General features: G+C 33.8%; 3 protein-coding genes and 1 long non-coding RNA gene across 4 annotated transcripts; all 4 read right to left on the bottom strand.

Annotated features, from left to right (window-relative positions):
* Window positions 1-275: 275 nt before the first annotated feature.
* LOC139839950 (potassium transporter 2-like) lies at window positions 276-5773 on the bottom strand. Its single transcript, XM_071830167.1, has 11 exons — window positions 5651-5773; window positions 4873-4976; window positions 4414-4645; window positions 3788-4033; window positions 3600-3653; window positions 3137-3397; window positions 2990-3042; window positions 2475-2592; window positions 2121-2375; window positions 1151-1789; window positions 276-825 (listed from the first exon to the last, which is right to left on the bottom strand). The coding sequence occupies exons 2-11, from the start codon at window positions 4909-4911 to the stop codon at window positions 353-355; spliced, it is 2370 nt and encodes a 789-aa protein (XP_071686268.1). The 5' UTR covers window positions 4912-4976; window positions 5651-5773; the 3' UTR covers window positions 276-352.
* A 4767-nt stretch (window positions 5774-10540) lies between these two features.
* On the bottom strand, window positions 10541-13773 carry LOC139840063 (uncharacterized). Its single transcript, XM_071830285.1, has 7 exons — window positions 13403-13773; window positions 13267-13315; window positions 11928-12030; window positions 11750-11845; window positions 11446-11520; window positions 11049-11118; window positions 10541-10955 (listed from the first exon to the last, which is right to left on the bottom strand). The coding sequence occupies exons 1-7, from the start codon at window positions 13697-13699 to the stop codon at window positions 10884-10886; spliced, it is 762 nt and encodes a 253-aa protein (XP_071686386.1). The 5' UTR covers window positions 13700-13773; the 3' UTR covers window positions 10541-10883.
* Window positions 13774-15856: 2083 nt separating this feature from the next.
* On the bottom strand, window positions 15857-18437 carry LOC139840384 (transcription factor RF2b-like). The gene is made up of 4 exons (XM_071830656.1): window positions 17932-18437; window positions 16796-16928; window positions 16558-16642; window positions 15857-16439 (listed from the first exon to the last, which is right to left on the bottom strand). The coding sequence occupies exons 1-4, from the start codon at window positions 18411-18413 to the stop codon at window positions 16099-16101; spliced, it is 1041 nt and encodes a 346-aa protein (XP_071686757.1). The 5' UTR covers window positions 18414-18437; the 3' UTR covers window positions 15857-16098.
* A 429-nt stretch (window positions 18438-18866) lies between these two features.
* LOC139839686 (uncharacterized) lies at window positions 18867-19702 on the bottom strand. The gene is made up of 2 exons (XR_011757027.1): window positions 19601-19702; window positions 18867-19177 (listed from the first exon to the last, which is right to left on the bottom strand). It is a non-coding gene; the product is annotated as an uncharacterized lncRNA (long non-coding RNA).
* Between the last annotated feature and the right edge of the window lie 276 nt (window positions 19703-19978).

Genomic DNA, 19978 nt, shown 5'->3' with positions numbered 1-19978 from the left:
CCCGTTTGGAAATTTGGGTAAGGGTCGACCCTTTGGTAATATGGTAAGGGCGACCTATTTGTAGGTAATTTGGCCAAAGCTCGACTCGTTTTGTTCCATAGATTTTATCTATATTTTAATATCATGTATTTACTGCGTGATCTCCTCGAATGTCAAAAAGTCCAATCAATCATCACTATCATTTAAAACTAGTGATGAAGTGTGGCTATAGCAAGAGGCCGCCGAAATTATGTAAGTAATTATTGCTACTTAACATATCAAAGAACATATAACAACTGCAATTTGATAACATCCATTATCAGAGAGAAATGTACAATCATATATAAATCAAGATGATTTGTATTAATAAGTTTTATACAACATAAACCATGCCAACTTCTAACAAAGATGCTGGAGGCACCTTTAGCACCACATCCGGTCCCCTACAATTTCGTCTAAGAAAATTATACGCAAAATTAATCGCTAACCTCTTAAAAACCGACGATCCTTGTGTTGCTTTCACGTGCGAGTGGCCAAGTATAAATGCAGTTCCACTTTGTTGAGCATCAAATAAATCGTTAAGTTCTTCTCTCATCTGCACGTCTTTTGGATCGTCAGAATCATTGTGATCATCAATGGCAAATGTTACCCTCCTTTTTAGTTGCGGGTCATTTTCGATTATGCCCGTTACGCTCTCGATTGTTGAAAACCCGACAGATACACTAACTTGTTGCATACTTTGTTCTGATTCAAAAGGCCGAGATGTCGAAAAGTCTGAGTTTCCTATTACGGCAAGCCGATATTCCCCTGACGATCTGCTTGATGGTAGCCCGTTATCTTCGTTACCTGCATGGTGGGCCATGTTTAAGAAAGTTAGATGTACGTTCGTACACTATATTTTTTATATAAGGCGTCTTTGGATGTGGGTTTTAAAAGCGACATACTTGACAAACCACGAGGACTGTCCACACAAAAAAAAAAGTTTAGGGACTGGCCTCGCAACAGGGATTGTCCGCGTAATTTTGTCAACCAAATTTGATAAGATCAAAATATATTAACATAGACATCCATTAAGATGGATGCAAATTAAGGTATGACAAAATTGACCCATACATGACCCATTCATGGGTCAAGTGACTCCTCATGAGCATTAATCATATGAAAAAGTTACCTGGATCAGTAGTGAGTTCAGGGCGGGACCAGTCATAACGGATAAAGTCAGCGATCCGGTTCGCAAGTTCAGATTCAAACGAATCAACATCCTGATGAACATCACGATACCCATACCGTACAATACACCTATACGACCTAAGACTCGCGGGTCCCACTCGACCCATAAGGTACCTCTCAGCTCTAGGAACAAAAGGAACAGGTACAGATTTCACACACACAAACACCAAAATACAGTGAAACGCAGGAAGATTAGTCACGAACCGTGAAAAGTTAGCCGGTATACCCGATGTGAGATCCGTAAACACGAGCCCGATCCCGGGGACCCTAGACATACCTAAACTTGGACCTAAAGCTAGTAACCATTCTAACGAGACCTTATTTTGAAGATCATATTCGTACTTTTTGGTAGTCGCGTAGTGCCAAACGAACATTACGGTAACGAGAAATAGTGCTAAGAGAAGTGGGAGCCATGCACCTTCACGAAACTTGACTAAAGAAGCCGAGAAATAGAGTAATTCGATTGACCCGAAGAATAGTAGGAAACAAAGAGCCAAAATCGGAGGTTTATGCCAACAAAGAATAATCACTAATGACATCAAGCAAGTTGTAACGAGCATTACCGCCATAACTGCCAATCCTGTCAAAGTCAAAATACAATATCAATACACAATAATAATCGATCTCTTTGGTTAAATGGAGTGTAAACTATAAACCAAGGTTGGAAAAATCGCTACTCGAGAGTACTCGGTCGGACTCTTTAGGGAGTACTCGGGTACTCGGATGTTGACTAAGTTTGACTTTGACCAAATTTTGGCTGATTTTTGACCGATATCCGTGCAATCCCGAGTTTGACCAAGTTTGAGCGACTTGCAAAAACCGAGTACTCGGCGAGTAATTCCAAGTTCCGCAACACTACTATAAGCTAGAAGATAAGTTCATTTTAAGATGAACAAAATGAAGTTACGAACCTGATGCGTTTCCCATGTGTTTTGTATCCCTGAATCCAATGGTGACAGCAATGCATAGGATCATGAGTATCCAGTTGATCTCCGGTATGTAAATCTGACCGTGTTTCTTGTCAGATGTATGAACAACCTTAACTCTCGGAAAACAACCTAATGATTGACTCTGGTTAATGATCGAGAATGTTCCACTTATGATTGCTTGACTCCCGACAACAGACGCAAGAATAGCAATAACAAGCACCGGCCACCTTACACTTTCTGCTTATGTACATTATAACCGCGTGTTATTTACCAGTACTTAATATTTTCAAAGATTTTAAGTCTAAAAAGATTGAGAAATGTAATTTAAAAGAATACCTGGCACCGAAACATAATAGCTAATATTGTGTGTCATTTGGTGATGTTTTGACAAGTAAGCGGCTTGTCCCATGTAACCTAGTATTAGTGCAGGATATACAAGGAAGGTGAAAGCAATCTGCAAAAGGTCAAAAGCGGTCAAAAGTCAGTTTTGTCGGTCAGATTCGAATTTATTGGGTCAAAATCGGTCAAAGTTGGTCAAATCCAATTAATCCCCATTTTGGCCGATTAATCGCTGCAAGGTCCTGGTCCAGGCTGATTAATCCCCGATTAACAATTTTTACAACTTTGGAAACTATATTACGATAATGATCCGAACATTAAAAAAATTCAACTAAAGTTGTACACGTAAAATATACACTCGCTCCCTATTTAATCCATATTGACCTATTCAAAAGTAAGCAGTAAAAAGTGTCACTAGCCAGTAATACCAAATGAGAAAACGTGGATGAATTCAAAAGTGAAAAAAAAAAGAAAGAAAACGATTTTGATCCCACATGTACAGGAAAATGTACCTGAATTGCAGAATATGAGAAGTGACCAAGATCAGCAAACATTGCTTCCGATCCTGCAAACACCATAAATTTTAGATTTTGTTTGACCCTGAAAGTCAAACAGTACCTAACTAAACACCAATATGTAGTAAATTTTAGATAACTTGCCTGTGATGCACAGCAAAATGCCTCCCAAAGACATCCACCCTCTTTTCTTTGTCTTCTTCAAAAACTTATACATATAATAGGGCGAAAGTGCTTTGTAAACATGTGGGTCCCAATAAAATATATTGTATAATCCAAGTCCACTGATGCATAACAACCACAACAGAACTATTGGAGCAAAAAACAGACCCACTCGATGTGTGCCATAATGTTGGAGCGCAAATAGGCACACTAATATGAAACAGGTAATCGGTATCACGGCATCTGCGAATGAAAAAAAAATAATCTTAGAATAAAAATAGTTGACTTATTGACATATAAACCAAATAATCAGTTTCAAAAGCCAAATAGACTCATAGTCAAAGTTTAACTGTGAGGGTCTATGTCAAACATAAAAAGCATCATTTTTTCAGATATAAATACTAAAATATAATGGATCACAAATAATAATAATGGGTGAACTCACATTCATGGTGTTCTTTAGACATTGATAACTCAAGCCCAGAAACCGCCGAAAAAACTGTAAAATGTAAAAAACATATTACGTTAAAATGTAAAAAGTAAACAAGGGACGACACACAAAGCTCAATAAGAAGATTCTGTATTTTCTTTTCTAGAAAAATATATAAAAAAAAATTAAGTTTTTGTATTTACCAGATATGGCTGGAGTAAGTAATCCATCTCCGATTACCATACAAGTACCAAGAAGAACCAAGATTAGTAAAGCTGTATGCAAAGTTTTGTGCTTTTCGAGCAACATTTTCACTTTTGAGCTATTTTCACTTTCTGGAGGTTGTTTGAGTTTATACGTTGAGAGTGATTCATCAGCAATTTGTCGGTTTGGTAGTAGGCTTACTTTCGCATGTCGACATATAGAAGAATAAAGAGCAAAAGTTCCACCTATATATTCAACAATAATGGTCTTGAATCTCAATTGCTAAAAACACTACATTAAAAGAAATAGAGGTGGTAATTTCAACCCATTCCCTTTATCTAATGGGTTTATGTTCCATCCCCTTTTGACCCATTACCCAACATGCACATATTAACCGGCCTTTAAAGAAACCAGTTAGAAATAATGGATACTTCTTCGTTAAAAAGTTTCATTTGATGTACTTTAATGCAAAGTTTATGCGTATTACCAAAAAAAAAAAAAATCATTATCCAACTATAATCAGTTTAACTTTTAGTACACAATAAATTAAATATACAATGAAAATTCTTAAATCTTACAAAAAGATAGAGCACATTGTTTACTTTAATAAACTAAAGTTGCTTACCTTCACCATTATCATCAGCTCGAAGAACAATGAACACGTATTTGAACAAAGGGACTAAAGTTAAAGTCCAGAAAACAAATGAAAGCACGCCAAATATCTCTTCATTTGTTTCTGAATGATGAATATCATCTGCAAATGTGCTTTTGTAGACATAAATAGGCGAAATGCTGAGGTCTCCGTAAACTACACCGAGACTCTGGTAAGCTAACAGCAATGTTGTTCTCCAAGAATCCTTCTGAATCAATTTAAATTTTAAAATACGTATAATTATTTACTCACAAACCATGAAAAGATTGTATCTTTATGGCATTCTTTACAATTAAAGATTCTTGCATTTATCTTTACAATTTAAAGATTCTTGCATTCATCTTTACAATTTAGGATATGGGGTTTTAATGGCAACCAAAAGCCAATTACTTTATATACACATTCAATAATTACAAAATTTGGTGAGCTAACCTTAGCATTTCCAGAAATTTTTTTGTCTTCAAGATCCATGTTTCTCAGAAATACATATTTCCTTTAAAGTGATGATTATGAAACAAGCTAAATGCAGATCCCAGCTGCAACAAAACAAATACAAGTTTGCATTTTTGTTAGAAAAACTATTACAAAACTTTAAACAAACATGAGGATAATTATTAAAAGACTAATGAAAGTAACATCAAGTGATAGCAACCCAACAATAGTGACCCACTAGATTTGATCTCAAGAAAAATGAAAACAGCTTGATGAACCAAGTTCTTAAAATTACCCATTTTTTTTTTTTTTTTTAAAAAAAAGTAAAATAATTTAAAGGTTATCAAGCAGTAGTACATCATGATGAAAATCCAATCAAAAAGATTGTCCTTTGACAAAAAGAATAAAAACATAAGAATCACAAATTTAAATTAATAAAATAACAAGTGGAGGCTGAACACAAACCTCACTAAAATCAAACAATAAATTAAAGAAGATTGTACTCAAGTGGTGGTAACTAATTTCAATGAATATATAAATACAAGTTCACATGAACCAGATTAGAAGCAAAACAAGAGAATGTTCAGAAACAGGCAAACCAAAATCACATGACTTAACAGCAAAATTGCATTATCAGTTTATCACTACATCTAAATTGTGACCACAATTCAATGCAACTTTCAAGGACAAATTTGGAATTTACCTATCTCTCTTATGCACATATAATATATAATATGTAATATGTAATATAATATATAATAAGAAGTTAAAAACATACACAATATGCCTACATGTGGGTTGTTGAGAATTAAAATTCCTACCAAAGTGGCCAAATTTTGGTTAATGAAGATGTACTTATGTTAAATTAGGCAAGAAGATATATCCAAAAACTAAACCAGATCTTGTTACAATGAAACTACACCTTCCATCTAGAAAATGGTCCCTTCTAACGAATATAAAATCATCCTAAAAAAATGAAATAAATAAATAAATAAGCTAAACAACTTCAGAAAATATGGCATTAACATTTGTATGCAGCAACAGAATTATAGAACACTACTTCTGTAAATTAAGAGTATAGACAATGAAAAAAACAATTGTTAGGGACACAAAGTTTGGTGCCACCACCTTCACAAAGTATGAGATGCTTGATGCATATATCAATAAAATTAACAACTAAAAATGCTTTATTTTTGTAACACACTTAACTTAGGCGTTGTTAGCAGCATACATCAAATTATTACAAACTCCTTAATATATACTCCTTTATATGTAGCTAAGGCTATTGGTGTTTGATTAACCCTGAATGAACCCCATCAACATTCAATGTGTGACGATGCTGAGTAAAAAACTCTCTTACCGTTCAACACTTCCATTTTCCTTTAATACCTTTCTTAAATTATATATGGAACAATTATCAAACGACTATTTTCTTTTATCATTAATGTAAAAATGTAATACGGTAATTTTACATTATTTTGAGTGTTTACAAAAATGTTATTGTCATTCGGACCGAAGTTCAATGAGAACTTTTGAATTATTCATCTTTTAAGCCATTCAACATTTAATCATTCCGTTTAATCAAACACGATGTAAGATTATTATAATAATTGTACATCTTTAAATATAGTCATTATTAGTGATAAGATATTTGTTGTGTATTTATATGAAGACAAACAAGCTTCTGATACAGTGTTTATGTAGTAGCATTTCTTGGATCTTAAAAATTGTACTAGGCTAGTTTTTTTTCCCTATTATGAAACAATCATGTTTTGTTAGGATACAATAAGGACACTAAAACATACCATATGAATTTGTTAGATGATAGATTAGAATAGAGCCGATTGCGGGCTTATGTCCGTTAAGGTTTATTTATGGTTTCTAGGTTTCGATGTATTCTAAAAAATAGTGGGGTTAATAATACACAATTACATATGGGGGTTGTCTAATCATTTAACATGGTATTAGAGCGGGTCTGATCTCGAGATCTAGTCTGCCGCCACGTGTTGTTGTCTCTATACCACCCCACCAAATCTATCTACTTCCTCGTCTCATACTACAATATAAACAAACTAAAACCCCAAACACTTATCACTTTCTGTCTGCCACAACATATTTTTTCTTTTATCCTTTACCAAATCACATATGAGCATGCAAACATATGCGTAACCAAATCATTAAGTTTGGTTGATACTAAATTTTCCTTGTTTATGCATAGTAGTCAACCTTTGAATATTTGTTTTTTATCAAGGTAACATGCATCTATCTTTTTTTTCTATTCTATTATTCTTAATTTCAGGCAACCCTCTGCAACCTAATCAGGGATGAACCACCTAGATTGACTAGGTTCTAATCCCTAAAAAATGAATAAAAACTTTTTTTGTAGCATTGAAAAACATTATTGTCATCAATAACAATTGTCTACCAAATACGGTTTCATCCTTGGGCAAAACAAACCACTGTTAAGCAATATGCAACTAAATCGACGAGTATGCAACAAATAAGAAAAAGTTACAATACTTGTTCATTTATTAGTGCTCTTACCGTCTCGGACTTTCGAGATTTCGCCGTTCCAACTGTGAGGAGTGTTAAACAACAGATTATGTTAGGCTCGCTAGTATAGTCCTGCCCGATTGTGAGCTTAGGTTTGTTAGAGTTTCTATAACTATTGGATTCACAATACTTAAAAAGTTTTTTTCCTATTATTCAACAGAATTTTATGAAAATCTATATGGAAGAAAATAAATTGGGTTGGTACTAGTGGTCCTTCAACTTAAATGTATTTATAGTGGTCATTTTCTAAGCATCCCAAATGCCTGCTGGAAAAGCAAAAGCTCACCAACTCTAACTATTTTAAGTGGAATTTCACAGACCTTTCTAATTTCCACTTCAAATTATTACTTAAAACAATAATAACGTTAACTGAAATAACAATAATAAAAAATAAAAAATATTTATTTTAGTACAAATTGGTATTTCAACACGAACTGTATTGGTTAATGTGTTTTAATATATGAAGTGTTTTGAGTAAGAATCAAGTTACTTATTATAAACAGTTAACTTAAATTACAAAACTTAATATGTAAATAAACAGTTTCCTGTTTGTTCATCAGGAACTTCTTCTACCTTGCAGTTTGAACAAAAAATAAATAAATATAAAAATGAAAATGAAAATCATACCTGGTGGATATGTTAAAAAGAAGGAATAATGAAAGAGTAGTGAAATTAGGGTTGTAGAATGCAAAGGAATTTAAGGTTAGAAACAGAATGGGCATTCAGTCGCCATTTAATGCAGTGATAAACAAAGGTTTTAAATTAAATATTGAAAATTGTAGAAACTCATGGGCTTTTTACCTACATATCCTAGCACAGTACATTTTGATCCATACCCTTAATTATGTTAAGAATAATAATTAAACTTCAGCTCTTTAGATAAATGTAAGAATACAATAGGCCACTTCCTATCATAACTAAACTATTCATCTTCTTAACCTTTCACATCAGCGCCACATCAACACCAATATCCTATAACTAACTCATAACTAAACACTCCCTATCATGGCTAAAATAATACTCCTCTTAATATACAACGTACAAGCAATAAAACATCAAGTCCAATAATAAAAAGCTACTGGAACCCACAATTCCTATAACTAACCAAAACTCTTCCATTAAATCCATGATGAGTGCGGGTAACTAACGCGGGTAACTAAGCAGTGCCTATGGTTCATTACGGGTAATGAGCGGGTAATGACGGATAATGGAACCATAGGGAGTGGTCTAAGTTTATGGTACAAAAACGTGTATGGATTAAAAAGTGGTGAGTGAGAATCACCTCCCACGGATGACACCAGTGACGGTCATATAAAATATAATACATATACTTATATTATTATTTATTATTTAATCAAATATTTTATACAGTAAATAAAATAAAATGGGAGTGATTCTCATACACCACTTTTTGATCAATTTACACTTTTGTTTCATAAAATCACAGTTATGCTCCTAGAGAGTTAAACGTATATTATTATTGTAAGTATAATTAAGGGTAACATAGGTTATTATGTGTACATGGATCAAAAAGTGGTGTGTGAGGATCATCTCCCAAATAAAATAGATGGATCCGCTTTAGAGATCTCTGAGAGTGTGTAGTAACTGTAATAAACTAGTGGTGAGTGGCCACCGGCTAGTATTTGGGCAATTTGGTCTTTAAGCGAACCCGCGACTATATAAAGCTGGATCTCGCGCAACAAAGCTTTATTTGCGTAAGAGTTATCATGCTGGAAATTCATGGTTCGGTCGATTAAAATGGAAAGTTATGCCGTTCCCATCAACTCCAACTTAATTATCAGAGGCTTTGATCTTTGTCCGAGACGCTTAGAGCGTGAATAGTTTGAATTTGATCATAATTATCCTCAATTTTGGAGAATCGGTATACAATTCTCTGTCTTGTAACATTCACATTTTCATCTTTCGATGAAAATTCCGCAATATTAATCTATTCTCTTTTTTCGCCAAAAAAGTTGCCAATATTACTCACTATATAGTTGTGAGTGCTCCATGAAACTCCAAAATCTCCGCCAAAGTATTAATGGGTATAGATATCATCTCGTTAAATGGTATGCTGTGAAAGTTTCGTGATGTTGCTCATATGGTCGTTTGATGGTATTTGTGAAAACCAATGTTTTATGAATAGTAATTTGTATTGTGTAACTTGTACATTTCAGATATTGTGAACTGTATTTGTAGGTATTGACTAGTGATGAATATGTAGTGTTTAGTGAGCGATTATTGAAATGATAGTGAAAATGGTTATGTTGATGTGGCACTTATAAGAAGAAAAGAGTTGAATGAAAATCGGTGGACGATAAGGAATGGTCTAAAAAACGTGTTATATTTTCATGGTCAACTATTTTTTAACTACTTGTGTTTGTGTATGATACAAATACTTGATGCATAGATTGGATGCATAGATTGGAGGATTTATCAAAATTAATACAAGTGTAAATGTCACTAATGTGGTTTGACTCGACCTCATTGGCTCCGTCTCGGATGTTGACATTTCGTTTAAATGGATTCTAATATTTAGTTAATACAAGTAGATTGGTTACCCTCTTTGTTCTTGTTTTGCTTTTGTCGTGTATTTGTTTGTTTTGTGGTTTTTGTGTTCTCCTTATTCGTATTATGTCGTGAGCTTTCGTTATGTTGTAGTTTATAAGTTTTAGGGGTTTCATGTTTTTGAGAAACTCTTAGTTTATATAAAAGTTTTATCGTTTTTCCACAAAAAAAGGAAATAGGGTGGTTTTTTACGGAACTGAAACGACCCTCGAGTCGGCCTCAAGAGATGCACGAGCCGAGTGCCCGTCGCAACCCGAGAGACAATCGCCTCTCGTAAGTTAAAAGCAATGGACTAACCGGGTATCTCCAGGTTAACTCAACCAAATCCCCGACAAGAAAAACTACACCTAAGAAGACCGGTACACCACCACAATCCTAAACAACCAGAAGCATATCTGGAGCAAACCGGTCGGAAAATACTAATGTCACCACCAGAAAATGCACCAAATCACGGATAGATGCACATGCATATTCACGTACAATTTTAATTGCATTACAACTACAAGTAAAACGAAGTGAATATATAGAATATCCAACGCTGAAAGTACACACAATATACCAAAATGGTACACCTTGTAAATAACGAGTCATAGTTGGATACTCCCTTAACATATTCAAATCAAGTATCCCAAAAACAAAACATACTCATGTGAAATAGGTAGTAAAAAGCATCTAAATCTTCATGAATAGTACACCATGGACGAGAAATTATAACAGGTGATAAGTAGCTAATACCAATAATTTTGAAGTTGATAACTAAAAGTGGCCCTGAAACCTACATTACCAACCAAGAAAGCAAATAAATGAAAGGATACGGAGATTTGAGAGAGCAACCTAGACTAACATTACTTGATTTGGACGATAGATATTTAATGTCAATGCATGCGATACTATGGGAGTAACTCTTCAGCCTTTTTCAACCAAACGTTAAATATATCATCCAAAAAAAGCACAAAGTGAACCTGCAAATACGACACAATCATACGGTCTAAAGGTGTTGATTGTTAACTAGTAAGCTTATATGAAAAACTAGCGTACTCTAGGGGCGTTATTACCTCTTTAATGTCATTGCAATGCTCTTTTATTGTAGATATGGCCACAGTAGCAGCGTCATCAAAAGGATATCTGAAATGATAGTTACGACTCTATTACATTCATAACTAGTAGAACTGTAATCCAAATAAAGATTAAGATATAAATACTAGAGCCCAGAACTTCAATTCATTTACTTAAGTGGCAAAATTTACGTCAACTTTTGACATTAACAGGTCAACAGGAATATTAGAAGAGTTACTTTGTATCTTTAACAAAGATTTAAGATTAAGACATACATCTGTTATTCATTGTTGCATTGCAGGTCATTTCACTTGGTTTTAAGATTTTACGGAAGATTGCAGAAAAAATTCACTTTTCTTAATATGTATCATTCAGATGTGAAATGTATCAACTCACCCATACACGCCACAAGATATGGCAGGAAATGCGACATACTGAATATTCTTCTCTCTTGCAACACGCAGACTATTACTGAAACAGAGCCATATGAAAGGGGAAAAAAAAATCAACTTTTTACAACAAAAATCAGTAAAACGTTATGTGAGATATTAATATGGAGTTGAAATACTAGCAAGTGGCAACCCCAACCAGCCCATGACAGGCCAAATTTAATACACAGTTAGTCAGTTACTAACATTATGTCATTTGCAAAGGAAATAAGTGTATTTAAATAGGTGACCGCAAATCTCTAAAAAGATACCTGTAAGCATTGCTCAATGAGACTGCAGCGTTGCTATCTTCATCATAAACAGGTCCGACAGTGTGAATCACATGAGATGCAGGCAATTTGAATCCTCTGTAAAAATCATTAAATATATGAGCCCCGCAATGAAACAAAGCATACATAATTATGATAGATCAAAGTCTCAAAAACATACGGAGTAATTCTAGCTTCTCCAGTTGGACAACGAACTCCTGGACGAACTTCAGGAACGTTATAACATGCTGTTCGCAATTCTGGCCCCGCAGCTCGGTGTATAGCTATCATAATTACATACATTTATTAACAATTGTTGAGAACATGCTTCAGTCACGTGGGTTGCTTTCATTTCTAAGTGTTTAGCTTTAGTTAGAGTTTGTTTATTTTATTAGTCAGTCTTGTGCAGGAAAAGATGCCGATCATTTACAAGAACAAGACATGGTAATTAGTCAAAAAAACCAGAAAAATGGGTTTTACTTGAACAAAGCTAAATGCTGATATCACCATTAACAAGTAAATAGCAAGGCTTGTCGTCAAGAAGTATGCTCAAATTTTTGGTGTTGATTATTATGAAACATAGGTTGTGGTCGCTCATTTAGACACCATAAGGTTGTTAATAACTTATCAACTATTAGGGGTTGGAAAGTATTTTACTTGGACGTGAAATTGGAGGAAGAAAGCTACATTGAGCAACCTAAAGGCTTCATTGTCAGACGAAAGAAGGATAACGTATACCCACTCAAAAAGGTTATTTAGGACTTGAAGCAAGCACCAACAGCTTGGTACATCAAAAGAGATGAACACTCGCATAGCTTGGGATTCACAAGAAGCTTGTCAGAACCTATTCTTATGGTTAATAAAAAGGGTGTATATGATTTTATTGCATCTTTTTAAATGAAGTTCACTTAAGAGGAGCGAAACAAGATATATCATACATCGAAGGAACTCTCAGTTGTGGTGTCAAGTTCGAACAAAGTCAGAACTTTTATCTCATTGGTTTTTCAAACAGTGATTGGGGTGGTTCTGTTGACGAAAAGAAGAGTACCTATTAATACTGTTTTAGTATTCGTTCTTGTATTATATCATGGTGTGTAAAGAAGCAAGACACAGTAGGTCAATCAACTGCAGAAGTAGAGTTTCTCGCAGCAACAAATCAAGGGTTGTGATTGAAGAAATTATTATCCGATCTACACCTTTGATAAAATAAAGGTACTAACACCTTTGTTATCATGAAGCAGCAATTGCTATTTCAAGAAATACAGTTTTTTTTTTTATCATAATACCAAACAATACAACATCAAGCTTTACTATTTGAGTTATAATTATTACTCTATACATACAGAAACGAAAAGAAGTGAGGTTTTTTTTTTACTATAAATTTACCGATGATATAGAACTTATTAAAAATTCATTGATCATACATATCAGGTAGTTAGTACTGTAAGCAAAATCATCATGAATAAAAAAATAGCATAATATATACAAATAGTTACTAATAGTAATAAATTATTATTAACCTCCATCAACACCACCACCGCCAAGCATCCGCTCGTTTGCTGCATTGACCTATGCATAACACAAACAAAATCACCATTACAATATATCAATTAAACATTTTAATTAATGCATATACGTTCATATATATACACATACAATGGCATCGGAAGAGCTATCGATGAACCAACGAGTGATATCCCCTTTTTGAATTTTGAGGGCAGTGGTTGGAGATAGATTGAATTGAGCTACAGCGTTACCCCCATTGGTAGACATACTTGATAAAACCCTAGATCTACTGCTGGATGAAACTGATTGAGATGTACGATGAAGGTTAACAGATATGCTGAATTGAGATATTGGCGGTGTGTATCTGGAGATTAATTTAGGGTTTAGAGAAATATTAGAAAGAGGAGATGCGATTAAAGAGCGAATTGATGGTAAAATTTGGGGCATTTGTTGTGTTAGACACTGTGGTAGTGTAACAGTACTCTGATAGTTGCGTTATTTCTACGGTAGCAGATAAACGATGATACGAGTCAAGGGTTGCACGAATGCACGTGATCATTTTTAAGGATCGAATAAATAATAAATAAATAAATATCGTTAATTAATATATGAAACATTATCAAATTTTGGTCGTTTCAGTTTTAACGAACTGTTATTTTTATTTTTACCTACACACTAAATGTCGGCCAAATTTTGGCCGTTTCAGTTTTAACGAACTGTCGTTTTGAGTTTGCGTTCACACTACAAAGGATCCCTCAACTTCCGCTCAATTTACAAAACGGCCCCACACTACAAAGGGTCCCTCAACTTTTGCTCAATTTACAAAACGGCCCCTCAAGTTTACACTTTTTTAGGGGTATAAAGCATAAATATATAATTTTATTAAAATAAAATAAACTACTTTCACCCGAACTTTTAACGGGCCCTATCTTCTTGCTCGGTGCGAGTTAAATTTTTCCGAGACCACCGTTCAACTCGAAAAAATCAGGTAAACCCAACGAGACTAACTATATGCGAAACGGATATCGTTAAAAAAACACTAGATAACGGACCCTATATTCTCGCTCGGTGCGAGTTAAATTTTTCCGAGACCACCGTTTAACTCGAAATAATTTTAAGGATACAACGCGACTAATTATACGCGAAACGGACATCGTTAAAAAAACACTAAATATTTCGGTTTATATTACATACATATACATACACGTCCAACAAACAATCCAACTTACTAGATATATTAGGTACCAAACAACGTATATTCAAACTTGACCGCGCGTCGAATACAACCGCAGCAACGCGCGGTCGAATTTTTTTCTAGTTTTCATTAGAAATAAAATTAAAATATACATTAATTAAACGAAAAGAATATTTAGAGAAAAATGTAAAAGTAAACTAATAGTTAAGATGTCGTCCTCATTCTCATTTTCGGGTAGTGGTGGGAAACACAAAGCGTAATCTCGGTTCACTTGGTGTTGAAGAGCATTTAATGAACTTACGGTGACAAGTTTTCCAATATTATTAGTGTAGTGAAATTAGTGAGTAATATCATTCTCATGACTCATCCCACATCCGCTAGTTAACTAAATATTGTGATACTTATAATAGTTTGAGTTACTCATCCTCTTGAGTTAACTTTTGTGTTTGAATTGGGCTCAAGTCTATTATTTTACATGGTATCAGAGCTACACATTTTCCCTCGAGTTAACTTTAATTATCCCAAATTAAATCACTTTGACACATGCAAATCATGCGTTTATTAATATAATTTCTTTTATTTTTCTTCACTTAGTGTTGTTAGTTTATTAAATTCCAAGCCACATTAATACCAAATTAGTTCGATATACTGTTCTATATATGTTATATATAATCCCTGTTTGATTTTTTAGCACTTGAATGTATATGGTTTGTTTTTAGTTCACATTCTTGTACAATAGTAGCTATTTAAATTTTAAAGGTTTAAAGGACGTCGAGCCGACTTGTAATATTTTTCATCTTCGTATGTAATATGAGTATGTTGATGCTTGTATCCGATACTGGTTTAGCTTCCGCCCTCCCAAAAATACTTTTCAAGTTCTGTCACTGCTTTTGGAGTTGAATTGGGCTAATGTCTATTATTTCACAATTTCTTATTATTGTTTGTTTCTTCGCCTCCTCGGCTATTCTTTTCATACTTTTTGTTGAATTTATGCGGATGTGGTTAAGTTTTCGTCGGGTTTCATCGCTTGAATAATGTGATGAAGTAAAATCCAAAGAAAATGAACTTTTTTTGTTATTTCAACTTTTGGTCTCACCTTGTGGACAGTAGATCGGGTTCCTATACAATCCTAAAAGTGGAATATCACTGTACTGGGGATTAACATAAGTTTGGGTTGTTCAAACTAATAACCTGGCACATTAACGAACACATTGTTGCGATCCCATAAACGATGAGTACGATGTGTATCAAAGGAATTAAATATGTAATAACAAAGTCAGTGTAAGACGATGGATGGGCGCGTACGCCAGAGTAACATCATTAACTAAAATACAGATATATACATTCCAAAACACTGAAAACTGCTATACAAGTAAAAAGATATAACACAAGAATACCATTTCATCGAGTTCAGTAAACAAATAAACACTTCAAAATTCATAATGTTACACGAGTTAATAAAATTACAAACAAAACACGACAAAACCACCATCACCCCGACAAACAACATCCGATACAATTGACGGACTAGTTAATTAAATATTAAATAATTACATCACTAATTTTGTAAAAAATAAATAAATCAATTAAATTTAGAAGACAATACGTATAGCTACTACTGAGGTGCACGAAAAGGACAACGTTTATATAATTAAAATGTACCACTGCTTTCACTTGCAGATATAGAAACACCTTCTGACTTTATAGGATGATGACCACCACCTCTGTTACTGATATCAAGCCCCTGGAAATGGCCAAGAGGATCTTGTTGGGTGTTGGCGGCTGCAAGAAGATAGTGATGGTTTTTTAACATGTTGGAGTGGTGGCCGATTTGGTATTGTGGCGGCTCTGTTTGTTTCTTGTTTCTGAAGAAGTTGGCTTGATTATATTGAAGATGGTTCATGCCCAAATTGTAACCATCTGAACAGTTGGCTATTTCCCCCGTTGCTACTCTCAGTCTTTCCACTTCCTGCTTAAGCGCCTCATTCAAAGCTGTAATATCAATTGGAAAAAATCAGAGATGGCAAAATGGGCACGGGTCAAAACAGATGAATTTTTTGGTCTTGGTCAAAAAGACCCCTGAAAGGTAAATTAATACATGAAAACTTACCATCACGTAACTGCGCTTGTTGTTCCATAGCTTGTAATCGGAGCTTAAGTTCTGTGTTTTCAGAAGAAAGACCAGTAGTATCCCTCTGTATGAAGAAAATAAACATGAGATTATCTGAAATGATAAAAACCTAAAAAACAACATTTCTAGTTAAGAGTTACCATCAACATTTAACATATTTTGAGTACATTTATGTGATTCTGAATCACTTTATAGTGAAATGTATATTAATGATCACCTGATAGAGAGCCAATTGTGCAGAAAGGGTTGTTGCTTCAGTTTGTAGGGTCTGAACTTTTCTCTCGAGCTCGGTAATATAGCGGGCTTTCCTTTCCTTTGAACGAGCAGCAGATTGTCGATTTGCCATAATCCTGTGTAGTACAAAAGCTTAAATAGTTTTAATCACAACTTTAGTTGCTTCTTATGAACACAGTTGCTATTGCATATTGGTAATTCGTATTTTGTTGATCAATCAAGATAACAATCCAGATTTATCAATTTCTGCAGTTAGCTTCTCTAGCAAGATATTTAATTATAATAACCAAAATCAAATCAAGCATAAAAATTATACCATTCTACTCCCTATAATATCCCTACCTAAAAGCACGTGTCCTCAAGGTGAGGATCCAACATAAGTCGAATTGCATCAATCAAATTTCGCAATAATTCCTCCATATATGCAAATAATCTTACACTTCAACTAAAATACAAAATTGGTCCACATCAATGTTATACGGGGTATCATCCTATCTATCTGACAATGCAACAAGAAACACAAAGTTGATCATTGCATGTTTGTTGACACATAAAGCAAATGCATCAATTCAAAGTTATGCAGAGTATATAAGTATACAACTAATGAGGTTATTAGGCAGATACAGTGATAAGCTATAAGTGTTGTAAAAGTGATACACTTGAACAAGAAGTGAACCAGACATAGGCTAAAACATGGCCCGCCACGGATGACTTTCCTGTAATTATTACTCGTACTAACTAAATCTTAAGCTGGCTATGTAGAAATACAATAATGTCTCATTAGTCATTACAGAGATCTGCCTAAGTTGAATGAAGTCAATACTCAATGACAGTAGTTCGTTTCCGTTCGATTTTCCTCAAATTACCTCCAATCAGATTCTTCTTTTAGCTCATAAAGTCATAAACAATCATAGTTATAAGCCTTATCCCAACCTCCGTCTCTTACTATTATATCATCACCTCCTAAATGTTTACACACTACAAAACTACACATCACCTCTCTGACTAGACTGTATTAATTCTAACATTATCAATGAATCATATTTCCACATCATCAATAAATAATAGATAAATCAATAATAATAATAATAAATAAAATTATAATAAAAACAAATATACCTCTTAGCTCGTTTGGGATCAACAGCCCAAAGTTCAGCAAGTTTATCAGGCGCCATTGCTTTCTTAGCTTCAATACTTTTCCCAAAAAAACTCGATCCATCTACCGAATTACTATATCCGTGTCTAGGTTTCATACTAGTCTTTTCACCATCACCGCTACCCTCGCCACAAGCACTACCGGCGTAATTATCATCGGAAGCTCCATTTTCACTGCCGGTATTAGAAGCATTGTTGATCCGTACAGTTTCCGGAGCGTGATTCACATTAGATCCGAGTTTTTCAATGTCCATGTAAGTAGAAAACAAATCGTCTTCAGATCCAATATCTTCGAAGCTTCCAGAAGGTGCATCGAAGAAATCTGATGCCAGATCTAGGTCTTCTGGTAACCGGAAGTTGACTTCCGAGTGTGCACGACGGTGGTGTGACGGCCTGAACGGAAATGAGGACGCCGTGTTTGGCGGTTTGGTGTTTGGATCTTGCATTCTTTTTTTCAGTTGTGTGCGCGAGTGACTTTGAGTTCTACGTTAACGATAAACTAAAAAAAATCAAACACCGTTACTTCTACGCTGTTTTATTATTATTATTATTATTATTATTCATTATTTAATTATTAATTATTTATGTTTAAAAAAAATCTAATTACCACTTAAAGATTGTCATTAGGGAATTAACACATATTAATTATGCTTTTTAACTAGTTCAAGGACCCGTGTTAACACGAGGTTTTAAAGGAAATTTTATTGAATGATAAGTTTTATTTGACGATGGTTATTTAACTATGATGTGTATTTTGATATTTTTATAATCAACGTGTAGAAAAAATAGCATACTTGCTCAACATGGATGAAATAAAAAAACTAACAATATTTAATTGAAAATTTAAAAAAACGACAATAAAAAGTTGCAATACAAATGAAGTCTTAAAGTACAAAATCTTGACAAATAAAAGGAAAAGCATCTTAAGAATGGAAGTGGTTATAACAAATCTAGTACGTAATGCTACATAATTTGTACGTATTAACTTCTACAACAACAATACTCAATCCCGCGCAAGCGAAGTAACTTTTAATATTACATTTTCATGGTTAAATCCATTAGTGGATCCATATTGCCATGATTGAAAACTTTAATTTTTTAAGATAGTAGGTAATGATGTAACTCCATGAAGATAATACAACACTAAATCGATATAATTCCATTTTCAGTAAACTTCATTAAACTTGATACCATCAGTTGTTGGAGAAACCTGTATATAATTCAGAAATACCAAATCATATAAAAATGGAAAGCACAAATAGAACATTTACATATAATAACAATGAGGTCAAGTTCTTATAACACTATACAGTTTACAACTTTTGAGGTACAAAATTAACATGTGATGATAGATTATTAACATATAAAAGTATAAAGTGGTAGCTTAAAATAAGTCAACCTTGCATAAACTAAAGAAAAACATTTTTTTTCCAAGTGTAGGTGATCTAATCATATTTAGAGTCACGGGTCATATAGTCTCTATATCTCTATAATTTATTTAAAATTGCTGTAAATCAAATAGCATATGCTTTCTTTATCAATGGATTCCATAATATGACCCATAAATAAATGCAAGATAGTGCATCTCATCACAACTTACTGTATTGAAAAGGAAGAAACTTTAGAAACTTACCATTGACCATAACATATATGAAACCATGTTATAACAGGCATTAGTTTGGCATGCATTTCATTATTATCCTAGATGCATTACCTGTAAAAAAAAAAAAAAAAAAAATCATTAAATTCAACATGAACACAGACAACAAAAATTATTTTTTGTTGGAGTATGATACAAACACAAAGCTAGCGGAATCAATTTAAAAAATTTACAAAATCATACTCTCCCAAGGACCCATGTACAAAACTTTTAGCAAACAAAATATAAATTGAACAAGAAGAGGTTAGATTACAAACTTTATAGTATTTCTTGAAATTCTTAGCTTGTAGAGAACCCAAAGGAGAGTTCCTCTAAACGGCAAACACCCAAAGTTCCAACCTTGTTCGACCT

Source organism: Rutidosis leptorrhynchoides, chromosome 4 (genome assembly GCF_046630445.1).
Source record: "Rutidosis leptorrhynchoides isolate AG116_Rl617_1_P2 chromosome 4, CSIRO_AGI_Rlap_v1, whole genome shotgun sequence".
Lineage (NCBI taxonomy): Eukaryota > Viridiplantae > Streptophyta > Magnoliopsida > Asterales > Asteraceae > Rutidosis > Rutidosis leptorrhynchoides.
This window is presented reverse-complemented; position numbering and strand designations above follow the sequence as displayed.

What these genes read in the sequence shown, in the direction of transcription:
- LOC139840384 (XM_071830656.1), bottom strand. Translation starts at nt 18,413, where the DNA reads ATGCAAGATCCAAACACCAAACCGCCAAACACGGCGTCCTCATTTCCG. An exon ending in GATCCCAAACGAGCTAAGAG is followed by an intron (nt 16,929 to 17,931) that starts GTATATTTGTTT and finishes TGTACTACACAG; the next exon opens with GATTATGGCAAATCGACAAT. An exon ending in CACAATTGGCTCTCTATCAG is followed by an intron (nt 16,643 to 16,795) that starts GTGATCATTAAT and finishes TTCTTCATACAG; the next exon opens with AGGGATACTACTGGTCTTTC.
- LOC139839950 (XM_071830167.1), bottom strand. Translation starts at nt 4,911, where the DNA reads ATGGATCTTGAAGACAAAAAAATTTCTGGAAATGCTAAG. An exon ending in ACTTACTCCAGCCATATCTG is followed by an intron (nt 3,654 to 3,787) that starts GTAAATACAAAA and finishes TACATTTTACAG; the next exon opens with TTTTTTCGGCGGTTTCTGGG. An exon ending in CATTTTGCTGTGCATCACAG is followed by an intron (nt 3,043 to 3,136) that starts GCAAGTTATCTA and finishes TGGTGTTTGCAG; the next exon opens with GATCGGAAGCAATGTTTGCT.
- LOC139840063 (XM_071830285.1), bottom strand. Translation starts at nt 13,699, where the DNA reads ATGCCCCAAATTTTACCATCAATTCGCTCTTTAATCGCATCTCCTCTT. An exon ending in GGAGAAGCTAGAATTACTCC is followed by an intron (nt 11,846 to 11,927) that starts GTATGTTTTTGA and finishes TGATTTTTACAG; the next exon opens with AGGATTCAAATTGCCTGCAT. An exon ending in ATTGCAATGACATTAAAGAG is followed by an intron (nt 10,956 to 11,048) that starts GTAATAACGCCC and finishes TCGTATTTGCAG; the next exon opens with GTTCACTTTGTGCTTTTTTT.